This window comes from Cygnus olor, chromosome 14, assembly GCF_009769625.2.
Source record: "Cygnus olor isolate bCygOlo1 chromosome 14, bCygOlo1.pri.v2, whole genome shotgun sequence".
In the NCBI taxonomy this organism is placed as follows: domain Eukaryota; kingdom Metazoa; phylum Chordata; class Aves; order Anseriformes; family Anatidae; genus Cygnus; species Cygnus olor.
Window position 1 is genome coordinate 5749131 of NC_049182.1, and position 20406 is coordinate 5769536.

The 20406-nt window shown below is 43.5% G+C and overlaps 1 protein-coding gene across 3 annotated transcripts in view; it reads right to left on the bottom strand.

Moving 5' to 3' along the window:
* Positions 1 to 4755: 4755 nt before the first annotated feature.
* The window catches only part of RNF130 (ring finger protein 130), a 48025-nt gene continuing 32374 nt past the window's right edge, over positions 4756 to 20406 (bottom strand). For 2 of the 3 annotated variants that reach the window (XM_040573468.1, XM_040573467.1), the window contains 3 exons: positions 18436 to 18532; positions 17341 to 17545; positions 4756 to 6248 (listed from right to left, as the gene is read on the bottom strand). In XM_040573468.1, coding sequence (XP_040429402.1) covers positions 6139 to 6248; positions 17341 to 17545; positions 18436 to 18532 — 412 coding nt within the window. In that variant the 3' untranslated portion in view covers positions 4756 to 6138. Of the gene's footprint in view, positions 6249 to 12243; positions 12436 to 15173; positions 15268 to 17340; positions 17546 to 18435; positions 18533 to 20406 lie in introns of those variants that run through there. The other variant, XM_040573465.1, reaches the window with a different exon arrangement.

The window sequence follows — 20406 nt, forward strand, 5'->3', positions numbered from 1 at the left end:
AATTGTGTGTTGTTTTTTTTTCTGTTCGCTGCAGTGCCCCAGTCCCGAAGGCAGTCCCAAACCCTCTCTGCTGCCAGAATAAAATGACCCTGTTTTAGTGGATGCTGTCTATAGTTAGCCATGGTCTCAAACGCGTGATCCCAAATAGACACGGTCCTACAGAGAGGCTTTTAGTGCTTTACAGCTACTTCGAGACTGCAGCAGGTCTGACTGGCTGAGCAGAGCTGCTGCCACCGTCTCCCATTTACAGGACTAGTGTGACAGCTCCTACCAGCCCTTAGATTTCAGTCTAGACATACGGGGTGGAAAACATCTACCTGCGGACGGGGGATTTTCTTCCTGCAGCACCTTGCAGTGCAAGCACAGGTTTGGGCCGGCCGGGTGGCACTGGCTCGTGGTGCCCTTCGCCAAGCATCACATCGCGAAGGCAGACACTGCCTGGGATGTGCGAGGCTCTGTCAAAGCACATCAGGACTCTGCGTGCGTAACACCGCAAGTACAATTTAGGACAGGTCAGACAAACTTTATTCACCGTGACCACAGGGAGAGAGCATCCGGGCAGCATCTCCCCTGCAGCTGCAGAGACCCCACTTTGGTACTGCTTCAAAGAAAGGGGAGAGGGGAGGAAAAAAATCATTCCAGTGTTAGCCCGGTGTCCACCCATGGGAGGGCTGGACTCCTTTGGTAGGTGGTTAACTGCTGGGTTTGGCAATACAGAGAGCTGGCTCAAGGTGGAGCCCAGAGTGGCACATCCAGTGTCAGTGGGGGCTGGAAGCAATCACAGCTAGCTCTTCGTCCGAAGGAATGTTCTCTTAGTTACAACAAACTCCTTAGCCAGACCTCGCAAATCTGAAACGTTCCTAACTTCACCAGCACAGTTCTGAAAGCATCATAGCTTTGCTGTAACGGCCCCAAAGACACCGAGATTAAATTTGGCTGGTTTTAGAGCACCACAGAGCATCAACTGTGTTTTGAACCCCAAAAGGTCCTGTGCTGGGGCATGGGAGCTGTGCCAAGCTGCGTTTGCTGCATGGTTCCCCCAGGCCAGCACAGGCAGGGCTCATACAGCCTGTAGTGCCTGGTACAGCCAGAGGGTCGCAGATCCAGGCACAGTGAGAACAAACCTGACCACCAGCTGGAATGAATGGGGTTTGCCTTCTTGGGGGGATGCCAAGCCCTGGAGCATGTGGGAAGCAGCAAAAAAGGCAAACGGTGCAGCAGAGCAAGGCGCAACGCCAACCCCAGGGCAGAGTCAAAAGCTGCTCGCCCCTGAGGGCACTGCTGCGGGAAGCTCGCAGCTCACTGCAGGCACTGCTGCAGGGGCCACTGTGCCTCCTGGGGAGGGATGTGGGGAGACAGGCGATGTCTCCTAGCAGGTTTTTGGGCTGTGATATCCCCACCCCAGCTGTGTGACACTAACTCAAGTTACACCTCAGCCTTGCAACGAAATCACTCTGAATAGCTCCAACTTTTAACAAACCCCTCTATGCACTTCCGACTTTGCAGGAATATTTACACTTAATTATTAACTCTTTGGGGAAAGGACTATGTCTGGGCAACACTTTGTACCATCGGTCCTGCACACCTGGAGGCCATGGACGTTTTTGTTGTACGAACAATAAACATCCAGCCGTCACTGCACAACCCAAGGGTCCACCTCCATTCATCCTCACATCTCCATCAGGCAGGCGGATACGGGAGGGGGGGCACCACACTTTTCTTGATTATTTCCAAGATAATTGAAGCAAAGCAGAAACGTGCAGTAGCCTAAAGAAGCCTGTCTCCCTCCTGACCTCCCCCCAGTCCAGTTAACTGGAGCACCTTCCCCTCCCTCACCCCCTCCCCTGCTCAGCCGGAGCCCAGCCTGGCCTCGCAGCAGCGCTCTGCAGTGCAGCAAGCCTGCCAGCGAAAGAAAAGCAGCGAAGGTATTTTTAAATATAACAACACATATGCAAGCTGTCACGGCACAGCACGCGCTCTTCTGCATGGCTAGGGGTGGAAAATTAGGCCACACGTGGATGTGCAACGGGGGGTGGAAAAGGAGCCAAAGCGTCGCCTGTGAAGCTCGCTGGGGACCTCCGGGCTGGGAGCAGCGCGGCAGCTCCTGTACTCATCCCTCGGTGTGTGCGGTGCCGTGCAACTTTCTTCGTTGTAAAACCAGATGGCTATTAGCTAAGCAACGTATTTATGTATTTATAACAGCTTGGTCAACTCACGCCCCGCTAACCGTGCCGCAGAGCCGCCCTAAGTGTCCGCTCAGTGCTGGTGCCCCCCATCCTCCTGCGGTTACGACCAAGCCTTGGCTCTGCCAGGCCTTCGCACTGCTTCACATCAGCGTCTTCAAACAAAACAGATGTGCAGAAGTCTCACAGAACGGTCCTAAACAGATTTATTTAACTACCGTGTCCTCCTCTGGCTTATGTAGGATATCCGGCTATTCCTAACTCATCCCCACGTGCCAAGGCAAGCATCCTAGAAGGAAGGGGGGGGCAGCGCAAACAGGCACCAGCACGTGAGCTTACTCTGGGGAGTAATCGTAAATGGCATTAAGTAAATTTTATCATGCTTCAAATTTAATACTTAATGTTAGCATTATAGGTAAAAAGCACACTTACAGTCTGTTTTTTTTACCGTCGGTTATCCTCTAAGAACACAAGCAAACCTTGATTTTACAAATGTCTTATGGGAAACATGCAAAAACTTCCGTAAAACAGGAGATGTGGGGTGGGGAAAGGGAAGGTGAGGTGCTAGGGTTTAGACAGCTTAGGGAAATACTTTGAGATAAAAGCATTTTTTGTATGTAGAAGTCATAAAATTAATGTTTTCTGGTAAAAACACTTTTTTTTTTTAACCTTAAAAATCATTTTCCAAGTTACTGACACCTACAGTTCTTGGTAGATTGCCGTATATTTGACTTCTATGGAATGACTCAACCGTACACAGCACCACTGCAGAACAAGAACAACGATGCTCATCAAGCTTTTTTTTTTTAATATACTGGTTAACATTAAAAGGAAAACCTCAAAATTAGCAGCACAGCCCAAAAAAATCACCCATGCTGCTGTGCTGCCTCTTTCCCATCCTAACTATGACTAAGTACAAGAGTGCCTGGTACGGCCTGTCCCAGCACGCGCGGAGGGATCAATTGCTCGAACTGGCTTTTAACGTTTCCAGTGCTGCAAGATTTTCCGAATCCAGAACGTCAATTCTGATCGTCAGCTCCAGCTGCCTCTCCGCTCACTGACTCCACTCCAGCACTAACCCGGCTTTAGATTCCTGTGCCAGACCCCAAGTGTCCTGACCAGAGGCAAACCTTGCCCTCCGCCCCCATTAAAGGTTAGCTAGTTTGGAAATAAGCAGATTTAACAATACATAAATGACATTATTTATTCATTTGCCTTTTGGGGCTTTGCATTCGCTAATGCTTATTTTGATTTCCCTCAGCTTTCTGGCTGTTCTCCGTGACTCTGACACGCAGCGGGTGCGAAATGGCCGGTTCTGTTCAAACAAAAGAACCAAACCACCAAACCACCCCACGCCGACCAAAGCAAAGCAAAACAGGAAGCAGCGAGGGGGGAGACTTTCCGTGCCCGCACCTCCGGCGGTTGGAGGCTTGCGGAGCCGTCCCCAGGCAGCCCGGCAGCGCCGCCGGTCGGCAGCACCCATGGGTGCCAGCGCCGCGCTCAGCACGCGGCTCGCCTCGCAGGGTTGATGGTGCTTCCCCAAACGCCCCCTCAGAGCAGCGCGGGTGGGTTTCCGCCTTTTCTTCCCCTGCTTGCTGGGGTGCTGATGGTAAAGCTAGGGCTGAAAATACCCTGCCGTGCGGCACGAGGCCGGGAGGCATCGCTCGGGCTCACTTCTTCCTGGGAAAAAAGTGCCATGGGGAAGTCCTCTTGGTCTTGGGAACCCCCTGCAGCCGGCTGGCCCAGGACTTGCTGGGAGCTCCCATGCCCCCAGCATCCCGTCCCACCAAAACCCCACTCCAGCAGCTCCGTGTTGGGAGCTGCGGCACAACTCGCTGGCATCCCCAGCCAGTGCTATTTGATTTAACTGCAAACGCCCGCGTACAGCTTTCTGTAACCTGATCACAAACAAACCCTGTAACACCCTCGAGCAACAGTGATTTTTCTTTCGGGTGCTTGTTTTTCGGAAGCTCCCTGCCCGCCGCCACCTGGCAGATGCAATGATGGAAGCTGGGCTTGCTCTGCTGCCGCCTGCCGTATCCCAGCCCACGCATGACGGGTGCCACCGGGGGCTCTGCCCAGGCCTGGGGCGAGAAAAGCAACCGACCTGCCCCAGGGCAAGAACCGGGCTGCCGCTTCCTGCCGCCTTCACACAGCCTCGCCGCTTGGCAGGGGAAAGTGGGTGTTAAAGCTGTGCTCTGAAAAAGCTCGGGGTGCAAGCGTATTTCTAGGGTTAGCTGAATCGCAATAAAAGTGCATGTGGTAAATGGAGATGTGGGTTTTATGAGAAAAAGCTCTCTAAACTTCACACTGCCCGTTCTTGAATTATCAGATTAAACAAAGCTGATGCACAGCAACAGAAGTCAAGGCATGCTCTGCGAATAGGATCGTTTCCTCATTTTACAGAGCTGGGCTTTTCTTTTTCTCTTCAACATCTGTGTAAAAGACACAGCTGAACCACACTTCAGGTAAGGATATATGTCAAGCAGACTGTTACACAATAAAAAGAAAAAACAAAGCAGGGGAATTTCCCCCGCTTCTAGCAAAAGCTAACAAAATTAAAGCACGGAAGGGTATGTCTTACCTTTCTTTTTGGCTTACTGATTTCTCAAGTTTCCTATACAGAGTGAAGCTGTGTTTCACATTACAAGGACACCAATGCATTTCTACATCTACAGCAACTTAGACTGCAATGGAGAAAACGTTAACATCCATTAAACAGCCACGCATCGTCCAGGAGGAAACGGTGGAGCAGCAGCTCTCGCTTCTCCGCGTCTGCTCACCTGGGGAGCACCACGGACTGAACTCCAGAGGTTCTCCCTCGCGCTGTCCATCTCCGCATTACTTTTCAGAAGCTTGAAAACAATCTTCGTTTCCCCACTGCTTCTGGCACACTCTGGTAAAAATGGATTTTCCTGCTGAGTCTCAAAGCAGTTGCTGCTTTCCTTTATTCTTCTGCTTTCTGCATTCACGTTATTGATGGTAGTGGGAAGGGGCATGGCTTAGAGAACGTGTTTGTTATTTAACTGTTGCAGATCTCAATGGGAGAATGGGATAAGAAGCTTACCTCTTTTCTTCTCTGTGTAGTGCCAACACGCTGGCTTTTAAAAATCTTAGAGAAAAGTTTGGTGGATTTTTTAACCTCCCCCCAAAAAAAGTTAAGCAAGAAAGACAGCTAATTAGATTCCTGCATATTTCAAGAAGTCTAATGATTTTCAGGTAGATCAAGTGCTGGTTCTGTCAATGTCCTCTCTATAGAAAGAGACTCACTTGACTGGAGCACGTGAAAGGACCAAAAATATATTCTGTTAGGCCACTTTCCTCCTGCTTCAATAGAAATGGAGAAAAAAATGGAAGCATCAAGTTCCTTGAGATCTTTCCGCAAACGCAGGGCCTCTCTGCAGCTTTAACGTCAGACTGGCTTGCTATTGCCCGGGGGTGAGCGGGTTGTAGGAAACTCAATGCACTTGTAAAGGTCCCTCTCGGAAGGGGATATTTCACAGTAAGGTTATGGACTGACCGAGATATACAGAGTGCTTTTACCAGTCACTGGCCATCTCCTCTGCAACTAGTTCCCTTTCTGACGCTGCCCAACTATCCGGACGATTAAAAAATGGAAACAGCAGACGCCTATTTAAGAGACGCATTTGCAGTACAAAACAAACTCTTAGGACCACCGCAAAGCCTCCTCTGCATCGCCACGGCTGGGCCGACACAGCTCCCCATGCTGTTACTCAGCCATTTCCATCAGACAACCTTGCTTGTGCACGCTCAGAGAAGCCACCCTCAGAAACCACCGCAGCTGGTCTTCATCTCTGCGATCTAGAAGGCGGGCTTGTGTTCTGGAAAAAGCAGCTCTTCTTCAGACAAAGGAGATCCATGGAAAGAGTACACAACAATAGGAATGAGAAATGAAAACAACGGAAAAAGGGCCAAGAAGGAATATGGATTCCTTTCAGGTTTTGTTCTCGTCATACATGTCCAAAGCGGGCTCGATTGTTGAGAATTCGCTCTCGTAGACCAGACTTCGTGGGGACAGAGAATTGCGATGAAAGAAGTGGCTGCCTACAAGAGGTAGAACAAAACCTTGTTAGGAACACACACGGACAACGTAAGAACCGAGCAAAGCATCCTCACGCACGGGTTCTGACCACAAATGCAGCACGCGTGGCCAGCAAGGCCGCCCTCTTCATGCAAACCAGTAACAGGAGCATGGGACAGTCAGCAAAGGAGAGCTCAGAAGAGATCCCAGCCTGCATGCCCTCACCCTCTTGTGCAGGAAGGGGCCCCTGGAAAATAAGCATTTTTTTGGTACCGCCAGTCACTGAGCTGAAAGAGGCTCTGGTGGCTGGGCCAGCCCTGCTGCCTTCTCCTGTCATGTCCCAGCTTGGGGCGAGGAGCAGTGGCCACAAAAGCCTTGGACGAAGCCAGAGATCATTTCCCGTAGGAGTTACCGGTTTAAACGTGCACGTCACATCCACCGTGTCCCTCTGAGGGCCTGGCCACGGGGTTGCGGCCCCACAGCCTCAACCTGTGAGGTGCACCTCACCGTCGGCCCACCTCACCTTCGTCCCTCGGCCTTTGCACCGTACAGTTATCATTTCGGATCCCCCTCGAGGTGCTGCAGGGATTCGCCTCCCTCCACACCCTGCCAGTTCCAAGTGCTGCTTTACATATGCATGAACCCCACCGCAAATGGTGCTCCCAGATAAAACTGGTCAAGTCTGAGCAAGGCCGGGGCAGGCCCGAGTTTTGCACCGCGACTTGCTGCTGATTTATGGCCTCATGAAGCAGGTTTTCCTCCAGAAAACCAGAAACCTTTGGTAGATGCCCCATGTCCTACACTGTGCATGGCAGCAATCTTCTAGACAGAGGCACCCACATATTTCCTTACACAGATCCCAAGAAACCCCAACCCTCTCTAATGTTGGCGATAGCAGCAATCCTTAAAGCACACATGTTGAAGCGGCTGTTGACAGGGCTGGGAATGGCCGCTCAGCTCTCGTCTCGGCAGGAGTTCAACCTGATGCTTCCGCAGCTCCTCAAGTCCACAGATGTGGTTTGCGAGGAGCCCAGCCCTGCTGGCGTACACCAGGTTTTCTCTGGAAACATCTATCAGATCAGGCCCTTGGCCAAAACATTTCATTACCTGGTTTCTCGATCCCAGCTGGGATTAGCTGGGAGCAAGGCTGCTTAGATAGCAATACACCAGGCATCCGCGCCAGCCAAATTCGAGGCAACTGAAAAGCTTCCAAGTTCATCAGGAAGGCACTCAGCAAACCAAGATGCCTCCAGCTTCAGGCACCAGTAGAGCAAGAAGCTTAGGGGATTGCAGCTTTAGTCCTGATGGAATTTAGGTGCTTAAATCCTCCTTTCTTTGTCAAGTTTTGGGACAAGCCCATGCTGTTCTAAATCAAAGAGCTTACAGAAGGTACAAGGGAAGAATTCAGCTGCTACCGTCCTTGACAGCTTTTCCTCCTTCCCTGCTCACCCAAAAGAGAGTCTCAGAAAAGAAAAAAAGTCATTGTTAAGATTAAAAAAACCAAACAGCTAGAGTAGTAATCAAACGTGCAACATGTCTACTGCTGGTTTCCTAGCCACGCTCCAAACCTCTGCCTTCTACCCCTAAAAGCTACCGCAGAGATTCATTCTGCCATTCTCACTGAGAATTGGAAGCTCTCAAAGGTAATTAATTAATTTTTGATCTCACAGTTAACTGAAACAAGCAGTTTCATTGTATAGGAGCACATATGCAGGCATTTGGAGGAAGCGTATTATCTTGGCATATACTTTGCAGAAGCGGTCAGTAGTGTATCACGAACACCCACTTTCTGAATCTGAATCCTGTCCCAGACTTAAAGGTTTCTAGAACTGGACAGTGCTTAATTGAAAAAAAAAAATATTTTTTTGAACATTGACTTGGAACTATGACCTTCAGATGATACCAGTCTACCTTTAAACAACAACAGCAACAACAAAAAAACACAAAACAAACAAAAAACCCACCCTATTTTGGAATTGTAGTCGATAAAACTGATTTCAAAATTCTTCTGCACTGTGTTATGGGTCAGGATCATTTAATTTGTGATGAGTGAGTCTCAGCTTGCTGTTGAAATAAACCATGAGTATTGCATGTTTCATCTCCCTTTTCTCCACCCGTTGAAATGTTACACACTGCACAGCCAATGCTGAAACAAAACAAAGGGGATTCTAAAAGCTCGGTGCTGCTTTTGTTTTTATTACATGAAATTCAAACAAGGGCTTAGGAAGCAGACAGCCGAGGCAGTCATTTCCTCTGTGTGTGGGGAGACTTCCACTCTAACTGATTCAAGGGAGAGGTTTAATCACAGGCACACAGGTCATCTGACAACCAACTTTTTAAATTAATCTGAAAAAAGGCACTGTATATCCAACACCTCCAAAATCCTATAGGGTGAGTCTTCCGGCCTCTTGGCAAAAGAAATTTAGCCCCCCACTTCCAGGAAGGCTGCATGTTTTCATGCAGATATAGACTGCTTTGCTTTCATACCACTTCTACAATACATCATTCATCCTTTTTCTTAATGTCACATCCCCCTCACCCCCTTTATTTTGAAAGCACCTGAATCATGTATTTTTTTCCAGAGTAAGTAATCTTATTACTCCTTTCACAGGGATTATGAGCATACTAGACAACATTTCTAAATTTTTTTTTTTTTTTAAAAACACATCAGCATGCAACCTACCTACTTTTTCTTAGATAAAGGACACCAAAACAAAACACTCCTCCTTACTTGTTTGTTAAATCAGATATAGATTTTTTTTAATGCTTAGGCAGATTTTTTCCCGTCTCCCACAGAAAAGCCCACTGGCAACAAACACATTGCTAACCCTCTGTGAGCAGGGACGTGCATTTCCAGGCATCGCAAGGAGGGCAGGATAGGCAGGACACCAGAACATGCCAAGGCTACCACCAGCCTGCCCAGTGCTAAGCTTCCAGCTGCTGCTTGGTGCTTTTCCACGCGAGGACCTGCAGGTGCTCTAACAACCAGATCAGTATCATCACCCGCATTTACAGAGAGGGAAGCAGAGTCAGCAGGGCAAAGCGACCCAGCTCTGCTCATCTCGTAGCCAAATAGCAGGAGGTGAAGGAGAAGGCTCCGAACCCATCGCCCCACCAGCCAGCACTGCCACCCCTGCTTGCTGGCGGGTGGGCAGAGCGCAGGGGCTCAGGTCAGTTCTTGTTTGCAAGAAGCCCGGGGGAGTTCACACACTAGCACCTTCCCAGTGTGATTTCTTTTTTCTCTTAATGCAGAGAACTGCTAGTGTTTGCGTAAAAACACGGCATTAGTTTAAGGGACACATTTACTGAATAAACAGTTTAAGGTCAAGTAGAAACATCCACAATTCCAAATTCAGCTTATGAACCCGCTCTTCCCATTTCACACTTTCCAAGATCAAGATTTATCCCTTAGGTATAAGAAACAAACGGGAAGCCTGCATTCAGTTTTAATAAATGAAAATTAATTCCTCAGTGCTCTCCACCACTATTCTCTGTTGTATAGTTACAATGAACTTTTCAGGTAACTTGAACTGAGTTTGAGAACAAGCCTGCTAGCCTGGAATTTAGCCCTGTGCCTACCATGGGATGCTACAGAAGCAGGCACAAAGGCCTGGAATTGCACCAGGCTTTGCTGTAGCGTTAGTTGGAAGCATCAGCTGGTGTTACCTTTCTATTTTAAAGTATTGTAACACCCTCAGAGTTGTTAATCAGGGCCACCTATGCCGTAAGCTCCAGTCCCTCCACATATCTGGCACAGCTATGTCTTAATGGGGAAATATGAAGCACTATCTCAATCTGTTTTATACACCCTGTTGGTTAAGGAATAGAGCAGGATTATTTCATAAAGCATCCTTTCCTCGAAACTAGCTGTCTAGCAAGCTACTGCTGCTCCCTCTTGAACTGTAACGTACAACACTGCTCCACCACCCCAGTCTTGCTCTCTTTGCAATGCCTGGGCAAAGGGACCACCCTCTCCTCTCATTACTATTACGACTAACTATGCATATGTTATTCATCTTTTACACGTGGATACCTGAAAGCATAGCAGACAACAATAACTTTGGGAATTTTCTTCTTGTGTCTACCCAGTGTAAAAAAAAGTTAGTGAGCATCTTGTACTGGTGCAGTCCATCTTTGAACGTATTGATTTCATTAGCAGGTTAAGCTTACATCTCTAGCCTGACCTGCAGTTAACCTAGCAAATACTGTCTGTATTTGTTAACATTTTGTGGAGATTGTTGTTAGAGGCTCGAAACAAAATTTAAAAAATATGGCCCTAAGTTATTTAGATCCCTAAAGGAGGGAAATGCAGCAGAAGCCCTGCCAAGAACTTTGCTCCCAAGATCACTGAACTTCTCATCCTGCTGCTGGTCTGTAGAGGAAATGTGAACTGGAAATGTTTGTGGTGCCCTTCGCAGCTGGGTCACCACGCTGTTCAGGCTTTTCCTGCACATCCCTCCCAACTGCATTAAAATGCACTTAAGGATTTTCGTTTCAGAAGGCAAGCACTAACAAACTCACCAATTATACTACTGGTGTTGAGAAGTGGGTGAAAAAAATAGCCCTTTTATTTTGTAGCCTGTACCCTAAATTGTGCTCTGTCCTCATTCCTCCAGTTCTTTTTGGCAACAGTGCTCAGTTGACAAACATTTTTCCAAAGAAACAGCCTTCAGACACAGTATGTTTGAGGTTTTTCTGCTCATAAGTACAATGGGGTTTTCCATTCTTTCAAAATACACTTACTGATCTATTGTTTTCATGTTTCTTTCGGAATTTCACAAGGACACAACAAAAAAATAATTCTATTAAATATATTGAAGCTATCACATACATCATTTTTAATTATAAAAGTTGCCTTCTCAGCCAAAACCTACTGGACAGATAAGAATTAAGCAACTGTTTTAATGTAGACTCTGGCTGTGTTCCTAGATTCTAAAAGTGCCTATACATAAAATTAAATTTTCTATTTCCCAGTACATAAAAAAATTAAATTTTACAGTAAAATTGGTTCCCTCAATTCATTTAATTAAATTAGAAAGTATTAAGTTTCAAATATCTACATATTGATACCAGAAAAACAAAACACACCACCCCCAAAACTCAGAATAGGTTTTAACTTTATCAGTTACATTTTCCTTACCAATCGTTACCTTCACGTACCCATCTCGTTAACTCAAATATTAGCATTTGGCTGTGAATCAGATATGCATGTTTTAACTGACTGTTGTGAAATTACTCATTCACTGCTTGCATAAGAAAACTTGTGTGAAACAGCCTTAATGAGGACAGGAGATGAGAGAGGTTTTCCCCATGCCTCCCCACCAGTAAGACGACAGCAAGAAGGGACGTTTGCAGAGTTTCTATATTACAGTAAAGACCATTATCAATCTTTCACGTTCATGTTCTAAACTGAACACCAACTAACTCCATTGCTAGTATGGAAGAAGGTTTCAATAATGACAGGGGGGAAAGTGGTATCTTTTCACTTAGTATTGGGAAGGAAGAAATGGTTTAGATTAGCTTCACCTTTAACAGAAAAGGTGGGGTGAAAGTAACAGACAGAGAAAGTTTTTCTTGAGAAACAAATCAAACCACTGCGAACCTTCAGCAGTGACTGACCCTAAGACAGAAATCATACTGCAATCCTCCCAGTGCGGCACAGGAGTGTTATATGAGGAGAACAGGAAAGAATGTTTTATAATTTCATATCAAATCTCAGTCATATTCAATGCAAGCCTGGTATATACCAGAATGCTTGGCCCAGCTTCTTTCCCCGACCAAGCTTGCATGCAGCGATTGCTAATACTAGTTAGTCATTCCAGTGCTGGATAGCATCGTAAGTGGAAATCTCACACAGTGTCGGTCTTGTTAGCATGGTGTCCCAAAACGAAAGGAGCAGAATACAGATCTGCAGAGATGGAATTATATAAAAGAAATGAAACACCTTACAAAATTTGCAAGAGGCTGTCAAACAACACTTACACAAAGTCCATGAAAAATAAAACTCAAAGAGTAAGATTTCATAATTAAAGTTCATTTATTTCTTCACTTTTTTTCCTTAATACAAAGCTTTGGCATCAGCAAATTTTATGAAAAAATAGAATGTACTAAATAAATGCTTGTGCTGCATGATCGATAAATGATGCATAAAAATAGGTGTCTCTCTCCAAGGCAATCGTCCGGAAAGCATTTCTTCAATACCATTCTGCTCTGTGGGGCAGAAAAAAAAAGTACAAATAGTTATCTTAAAGTTAATATTGCCAATACTTTAAAAAAAAAAGTTAGTGAGAAATGATTAATTATACAAGGCTAGAACATTAAAAGAGGTCAATACTCCTTACATCATTCTTATAGATTCAGTAAAACTAACAGTACAGCCAGAGGTTTGAGCAAGTTTTGAGGAAACTCCATCTGCCAGTGAAAACTTTCAGTGAAAACAGCACTTAGGCTTTTGGGACTTTAAAATGCAGGTATGCAGTCATTTCTGGCCATTCCCTAAGAAACAAAGTGTGCCTTTTTTCTCCTTTAAATCACTACCTAAATCATTTAATAGTAACAGTCCATACATATTATGAGACCAACAAGAGAAAGCAGTTGCCGCTTTATTATCACTTAGACAATGTTTAGTTTTATCAGGAACTGTTTAAAAATACAAATTTGTGTATATACACGCACATGTATGCAGATAGATATGTATATACACAACTCCAGAACTATTGCTCTGAACAAGTATGTTTAAGCTATGGGAACGAGACTGAAAGGAAGGATCAGGACAATCTTTTAGGTTAGTTTTATAAAATATTTGGCACCTGTTACTTGCATCAGCGTATTACATGGCCTTATTCTTGCAAATGTCATTTTCTGGCATGAAAAAACCCTCAGCTTCCTCTTAAAACATTGTAACAGATGTAGGGTATGTCAGCATTGCTTTTTATATGGCCACAGCATAAAAAGCAGGTATGCTATTATATTTAATGGAAATCACTGTGAGAGCTGCCATATAGTTGGCATGATATTCAGCACAGGAAGTGCTGTCTGGCACTGGTGAACATAAGGTTTCAGTGAAACAACAAGTTAGTGACATGCACACATATTCTGAACTGTCTAAAATAAGTAGTGGAACCTAGCACCAGTTGGGGAGGCCACTTAAATCTCAAAGGATTCAGTCAAAAAGCTGTTAAGTTAGAGGCTACAACTATATAGCTGCAGTTATTTATAGAAGCTTTTTTTTTTTTTTTTTAACAGCTCTGGTTTCTGCTATTACTAGTTTTCTTGAGTGTCTCAAGCATGTATATACTCTTATTTTCATTCTTATCACTGTCGAAAGAAGCTCTCATTACATCTGCATACTCTTTTCTATTAAGGGGGCATCACTGTGAAAACACTTCTCGGGAAGCCCTAACGCTGTGAAGCAGCTTGCCCTTTCAGTAAAAATAAACCAGAGCTGATTGAGCAACAGACAACAAAAAGAAGAACTGCAATGGAAAGGAGAAATGCAATTCCTGTGAGTACCCATGTCTGGATGAACTACACGGATACTACACAGACAATTCCTTTGTCTTCTTCCTAACAATGTGGAAATGCCCAGGAACACAGATATTCCTGTTTTGCATGGAAGCAACTCGTCTTGCTCCATCCTTTCCCAAGCTATTCTGCAGTGCGGATTAGCAGTGTTCAGCTACAGCTACGGTGCCCACTTGCACACATTTAGTTGCAACTTCAAGATTTTGACATATGAGAAAATAACCAGAATATTTGATTAGGCTATTCGAAGTTCTAAAACTTTTCTCCATTAAGCCCTTTTGGAATTAGCATCTGAAAAGAGGGGAAAAATGAAGATTTACAGATTAATGGTAAGCAAAGATTCCTGATAAACGAAACTTTGCAGACTTGAAGAACTTATTATAACCGTTTCCTGAAGATTAGCTTGAGATTGTCCAAAAATTTTACACTGGAGACTACTAGACATGTTTCCATCCTGTTGAGAAGGACACCTTATACTTTGAGGGCCAAAATGTTAAAAAAAAAAAAAAAAGCTTATCTCATCTCAAAAAAACAAAAAGTGTAAATTATGTTTATAAAGCTACATTTCCACGCTGTACAGGACAGATAGCCTCTTTGAATGTATCTATATATCTATATAATGAGTCCAGATGTTCTTTACATCTAAAAGGAAAATAACTAGGTGTACCTAGCTAATGTATCTGCAGAACAGATTTATACTTGCCCACACACAGAACTATAAAAAAAAAGACTGGAAGTCATGTGCTAGAGTAATTTCTTGTCCAGCCTGTCCGAAGGGAGGCAGTGGAGGGAGCCCACAAAAATTAAGAACGCTTGGACATTTAAGTACTCCTATGAATGCAATTCTTAAGCATATAAAAAGAAAGGTCAGAAGACTGGTCTGCTATATCCATATAAGATAGAAGGAATGGGAGTTTATGCATTGCTTACCTCTCTCCCTCTCCTATCTCCTATATCTAAAAAAAAAAACTTTTTTATTTTCTGGAAGTGTGCCAACTAAAAAAAAATAAATGTATTTTTTCATAATATGAAACAACTAAGAAATTGAGGTGGAAACTGTCAGAGGTGACTGATGGCAGTAATTTCTGTTTCTGCTAGGTGAATTTTGAACATGGGGATGTAATGACAAATCTAATGTTTACTTAAGACTATTGATCAAAAAACAGGTATTTTTTTCTTTTCACCCTCCCACGTCTCCACTTTGCAAGATTTCCTCAGACAATTCAGCTAAATATACATTAAGACGGAGTTTAGATTTCACCCAAGAACCTACTGTTAATAGACTTAAGATTTGAGAAAAGCAGGAAAGGCATTTGATATTTTGAAAAAAATGCATTTTTTTTCTCCTTCTCTTATTCATGGTATTTCTTGCCTGTGATACACACCCACCAGAAAGAAATAGAAACATCTAAATATTTACTTACTCATTAGCATTCAAGCTAGCTGTGGCTTTGATGATCATGTAGCAGAGTGTTAGGGCACTGAGGAGGCCAAAACTGGCAATAATAAACCATTCTTCTGTTGACAAAGGAAAGGGAGGAAATCACTCGTGGGAGAAGGCTTATGTCAAAGCGATGCCAATATTTCCCTCAAACACCACTGGCGGAAGGCAAGAGGCTTCTAAGCCATGACTGGCACCAGGAAGTGAAGCAGAAGGAGGTTAGCCACAGAGTTATTGACTGGAGAAGGCTAGCAAAGAAGAAGTGGAGAGAGGTGTGGAAAACAAGCATGGCACAACAACATTTCCTGGCTGAGCCCCAGGGTTAGTGATAAAGAAAGATTACTTAACAATGCAAAGTGAAATGCAGGAACAAGGGGAAATGTAATGAAAACTCTGTCCGCCCCCAAGTCAGGAGGAGGATTGTCATGGTTGGTTTAGGTTTGCTGAGATGCATCTCTTCACGTAAGCATACCCAATATACTTTCACACTTCATTTGCGTCTTAACACACACTCCCCTCCACCCCCTGGCTCTGAATAAATGCTATAGAGTTACTTTTGAAAACAAAAAAAAAGATAGGATCACTTATTCAACAGTAAAAACAAAACTAGAATTTTCCATTTAATAGACAGAAATACAACAGGAAAAATAATGTCAACATTAGTATATAAATACAGACACATTAATAAAACAAAAATGACTACTAAAGAATGTCCGCTATTCAAAGTTCTCTCCCTTTGAGATTAATTTGGCACATCGTAATAGCTAGGATACAAACACTTTTGCTGAATATGGCTTTTGGTTTAACTCATGTGCATCAAAGAATGCATGTGTCATCCACAAAACCTGAACATCTGAACAGCCTTTTCTAAAGCTTTATTTTATAAACACTGTCGGAATGAACTGTTGCTGATATTTCTCGTTTTATCTTGGAATCCCGTCTGCACAAAATACATACACTACAGTTGGGAACAGACAGTAAAAACACCTTCTGTAAAACTAAGTAGTTAAAGTTTTTGTTGAACTACAGAGTTTTTCCACCCATGACAAAGAAAAGAGCATACAAACGTATCTGATGTCTGTTCAATGCATCTAAGAATGTGGCGAATTACATGTTGAACACTGCAGGACAAAGTGAGTTACTGGTTTGGCAAAGAAACTAGATTTTCTATTTGGATTTTTCCTTCTCAGATCAAGACGTTTCTGGATATGGGCTGTTTTTTGTGAGATGGTGTTCTTTTAGTAACACATTTACTTTGCTGCAGCATCTAAAGAGACGCTCTGTAATGGACTGTATCAATTACGCTGCTTCTTTCGTCAGTGGCAAGCAGTGGCACTGACTTCAAATCTAGATTATAGATGCACATAAGGAAAATACAAGGAGGAAATTAGACTGCATGAATTCTATTTTTGCAGTTCAGCCAGAAAAACAACCATTCATGCATAAAATTGAGACTCCACAGCATATGGAAAAATTATGCAATTCCACACATACTGTATTTGTTACAGCGCTATCATACATTAAAGCCCCCAGGTAAAATCCAGTCAGTGGACATTTCCCATGCTGTAAGCTTTTATACATAAGTAGTAGTACCTCAGGAACAGTATTCTGAGGTCATTAACCACTTCGACAATACTCAAATGTTGGTATATCAAATAAATATATATATGAATGCATACATATTTTAATTCACAAATTTTGTAAGAAAAAACATCTGCTAAGGGACATCAGAATTCCAGTAGTAATGTTCACAGGGGAAAAAGTGTCCACAGATATGGTAATCAGCTAAAATGTTTATATATGTATAAATTATTGCACATAAAGTATTCTGGAAAGGTAAATAACAGTTTTGGCAATCCAGCTTCCCATACTGGTCACCAAATACAGGAGGGTTACTTTGTCGCCCTTTTAGTTCATCCAGTGCTCTCTGTATGCAGCTCTAAATGGATATACTATTAATAATGAAAGCGTTGGCACTGCTGTGTGTAGAGCTCTCGGTTTCAATATGGAGCGTACACAGAGACACGGAGATCACCTCTGTCTCTGCAGGGAGATCTTTTATCATGGCCCTGCAACACAGGGCAACAGCAAAACAAGTGCCGTGTACCAGGAAAGCCATAGAAGTGTAATGGAAGCCAAAGAAAACTTACTTGTCACAGCAATGTTGATCTCTCCTGACCTTGGAGTTAGCTCTCCGTCCTGTGGAAGCTGTGACATCCCAGAGGTGCGCAGGGGCTCCAGGCTGAGAGAGCTGTCGTTGGCAAAATCGCCCAGCGCTGATCGTCTGTTAGCTGGCTGGCTTCTGGTGAGCCTTTCCATGTCAAAGGCCACGTTATCTGTACACGGCACATTTGGCTGAAAGACAAAGCGATCCCACGTTAGGATGGTGAATATTCTACATGTAGCAAACCCATAAATTGAGCAGAATCGCACAAAGACTTGATTCAGCTGCTGTGGCTACCCTCAGATCATGCAGGGGAGAAACATGTGAGTTAGCAAGTTCTGTCTGAAGTTGCTGCTTCAGTCCCCTTTAAAGAAGTGGAAAAAGAAGCAGGAAATAATGTTAAAATTCAAGAAAGGGACTCAAAAATGCTTGCATCCTAGCCTGTGCCTGTAGAGTTAAGAATTGTCTACTATTTTCCTCTTATCTCTCTCCACTGAGAGAGCATCGCTCCTACCTGACAGGTTTTTGTTTTTAAGTCATATGAGAAAGACAGGAAATCTTTTCTTTGAGGTTCTTCAAGTCTATTCCGTTGCGAATTGGTCAGCAAAAGCAGCCCTCTAAGATCCTATAAGCCAAGAACTGCTTAATACGCAACTGAGGAAAACCTACTGGCCTCAGCCACGGCACACTGTGCAGCTTTGGGTCATGACTTTCAATGTGTAAACAAACCTGAGCGTGTCTATAGGAGACCACAACATGAACAAGAGGTTTACAGAGTAGACTTAAAAAGGAAGGTTGAAAGAACTTGAGAAAAAGTGAGAGTATAGAGAACATAGTAGACTTTCAATAGATTAAAAAATATTGTAAGTGGAAACATAACAGAATATTCTCAATGAGCAACCAGGGAAAAGAACAAAAAGATAAACTTCATCAGCAAAGAAATTGGTTAAAAAAAAGAAAAAAACACACCCTTCTGACTAAGGGTACTGGAACACCCTACTCCCTTCCTCCCCTAGAATCATTCCCCATTCTCTGGGTCTCAGGTATAGAAGGAAGAAGAGCTTTTAAGATTTCAACTTACCACAATTCCCAGGGCCTTCAAAATGTTCAATTTACACATCGGGCACGTACAGTGCTCATTAAGCCACGGATCCACACAGGCTTTGTGGAAAACATGCCTAGGAGAGCAGAGATGGCACATATACAACTTGCAAACCATTGTATTATATAATGAGAACTACTTTAACACACTTCTAGATTATTTCTTTAAGTCAGCAGAACAAATTCTAGACCTGTCAGTATTCTGTGCTAACTGCAATAAAAAAATCTACAGCTCTTACTGCCAGTTACTACTAGTTCACTAGGAAGAAACACTTTAAAATGAGGAATTTTTTTTTCTTTTATTGTGGATATAAGCATTTTGACAGAATAACTAGGGTAATAAAGGCCTCATCATAACATTGTGCGAAGTCTCTTCTCAATTTCTGTGCAGAAGCTGGCCACGAATAAGGTAGGAAGACAGGTCCAACAGAAGTCAATTTTATTTGAAAGGTAGCGCAACCAACAGACACACTTAGGTTTGATTTTGTAAGTGCTTTTATAATTAGCATGTCTAAGTGAGAGAAGAAATGAGATTTTGAAAGGCTTTTTCCTACAATTTTTCTTGCTATCTGTAAGGAAAACATGTCCTTTGTCATATGATTGTCATAGGAAACCAAAATCTTTCAAAGATAAAAAAGGGCAAAACGAGCTTTTATTTGCACAGCAGGGAACTCTGGACTACAGAAAAGTCTGAATTGCCACCTACATGGTTTACAAAATCTTAGATCACATATATGAATATAAACCAATATAAGACAAAAGGACTACGCAGAGACCACAACGTATCTAACTTAAAGGAATCATAGGAATTGTCATCCTTGCTTTTCAAAATGCAAAGAACTTTTCTGAGCATACTCAAGACAGAAATAGGTGTCATCAGATTTTCTACATGATATAGATTTAGCAAATGCTCATAACCACCCAGTCTGAATAACTGTCTATAAAAACCTAGACCTTTCATTTCTAGTAGCACTGGCTCCAGAACAAAAAGCCAGGAAGAGCAAACAGACCCAAACAGGACATACGGGTGATCATGACAAAGATCAGCACTCATAAGAGCTGCTTAACCACTGAAGAGCTGAGTAATGAAATGCACAAATGAAGAGGTAGCAGCAGAACAAGGTGTTCCTGACATCTTTTCAAAGCATTAGCACAGGCTGTAAGAGGTCACGCATGCCTCCATAGCAGCATAAAGTTGAGATGCTCTGCCTCTCCTCCTTCCTCAGGTTATACTTGCTGCTCTGTCTCAGTAAGCTTATTGTGGCTTATCGTGGGGGTTTTAAAACCGAGACCAAATGATGCATGTTAACAGATAATTCTCCTTTAAAATTTCTGAAGTGACTTGAGAGTAAGCCCTCCTGAAATTGTAAATAAACATGGAAAAAGGCTGTACGTAATTAAGTTTTGTCTACAGCTACTAAGGCTGATGGAGATTCTAAAGTATACCAACATTAAGTTTGTCAGCTACGACTATGTGTCTTACCCATACTAAGTGAAGATGCATAGCCTTAGGGTGTCATATAATCAACAGAAGATGCACGGGGAGCAAAAGAACCTTGCTTGGCTGTACTGCAGACATTGCAGAAATAAAGACTTGAAAAATGAATGTATTATTAGGCACAGAGGTGTGCTGAAGCTGTAATTTGACAATATAACAGCATTTAATGCATTTCTACTGCTCTTCGGAGAACAGCGTAACTTCTACCTTCCGGGCTGGTCTGATAAGAAGCATAGCAAGCAGACCTCTCTGTCCTACAGCGTACGTGGTCTGCTGAACACATTGGACTGCCTTGTCAAGCAAATTTAGCAATGCGTCCTTTAGCAATACAGCCATCATGAAAAACAGTATATGTATACTGCTTACTGTTCAAGTAACTGTATGAAATACAAACTTCTACTGCTAATCATTCTTGGGACATTCCCTTTAATACAAAAAGGTAGGAAACTGTTT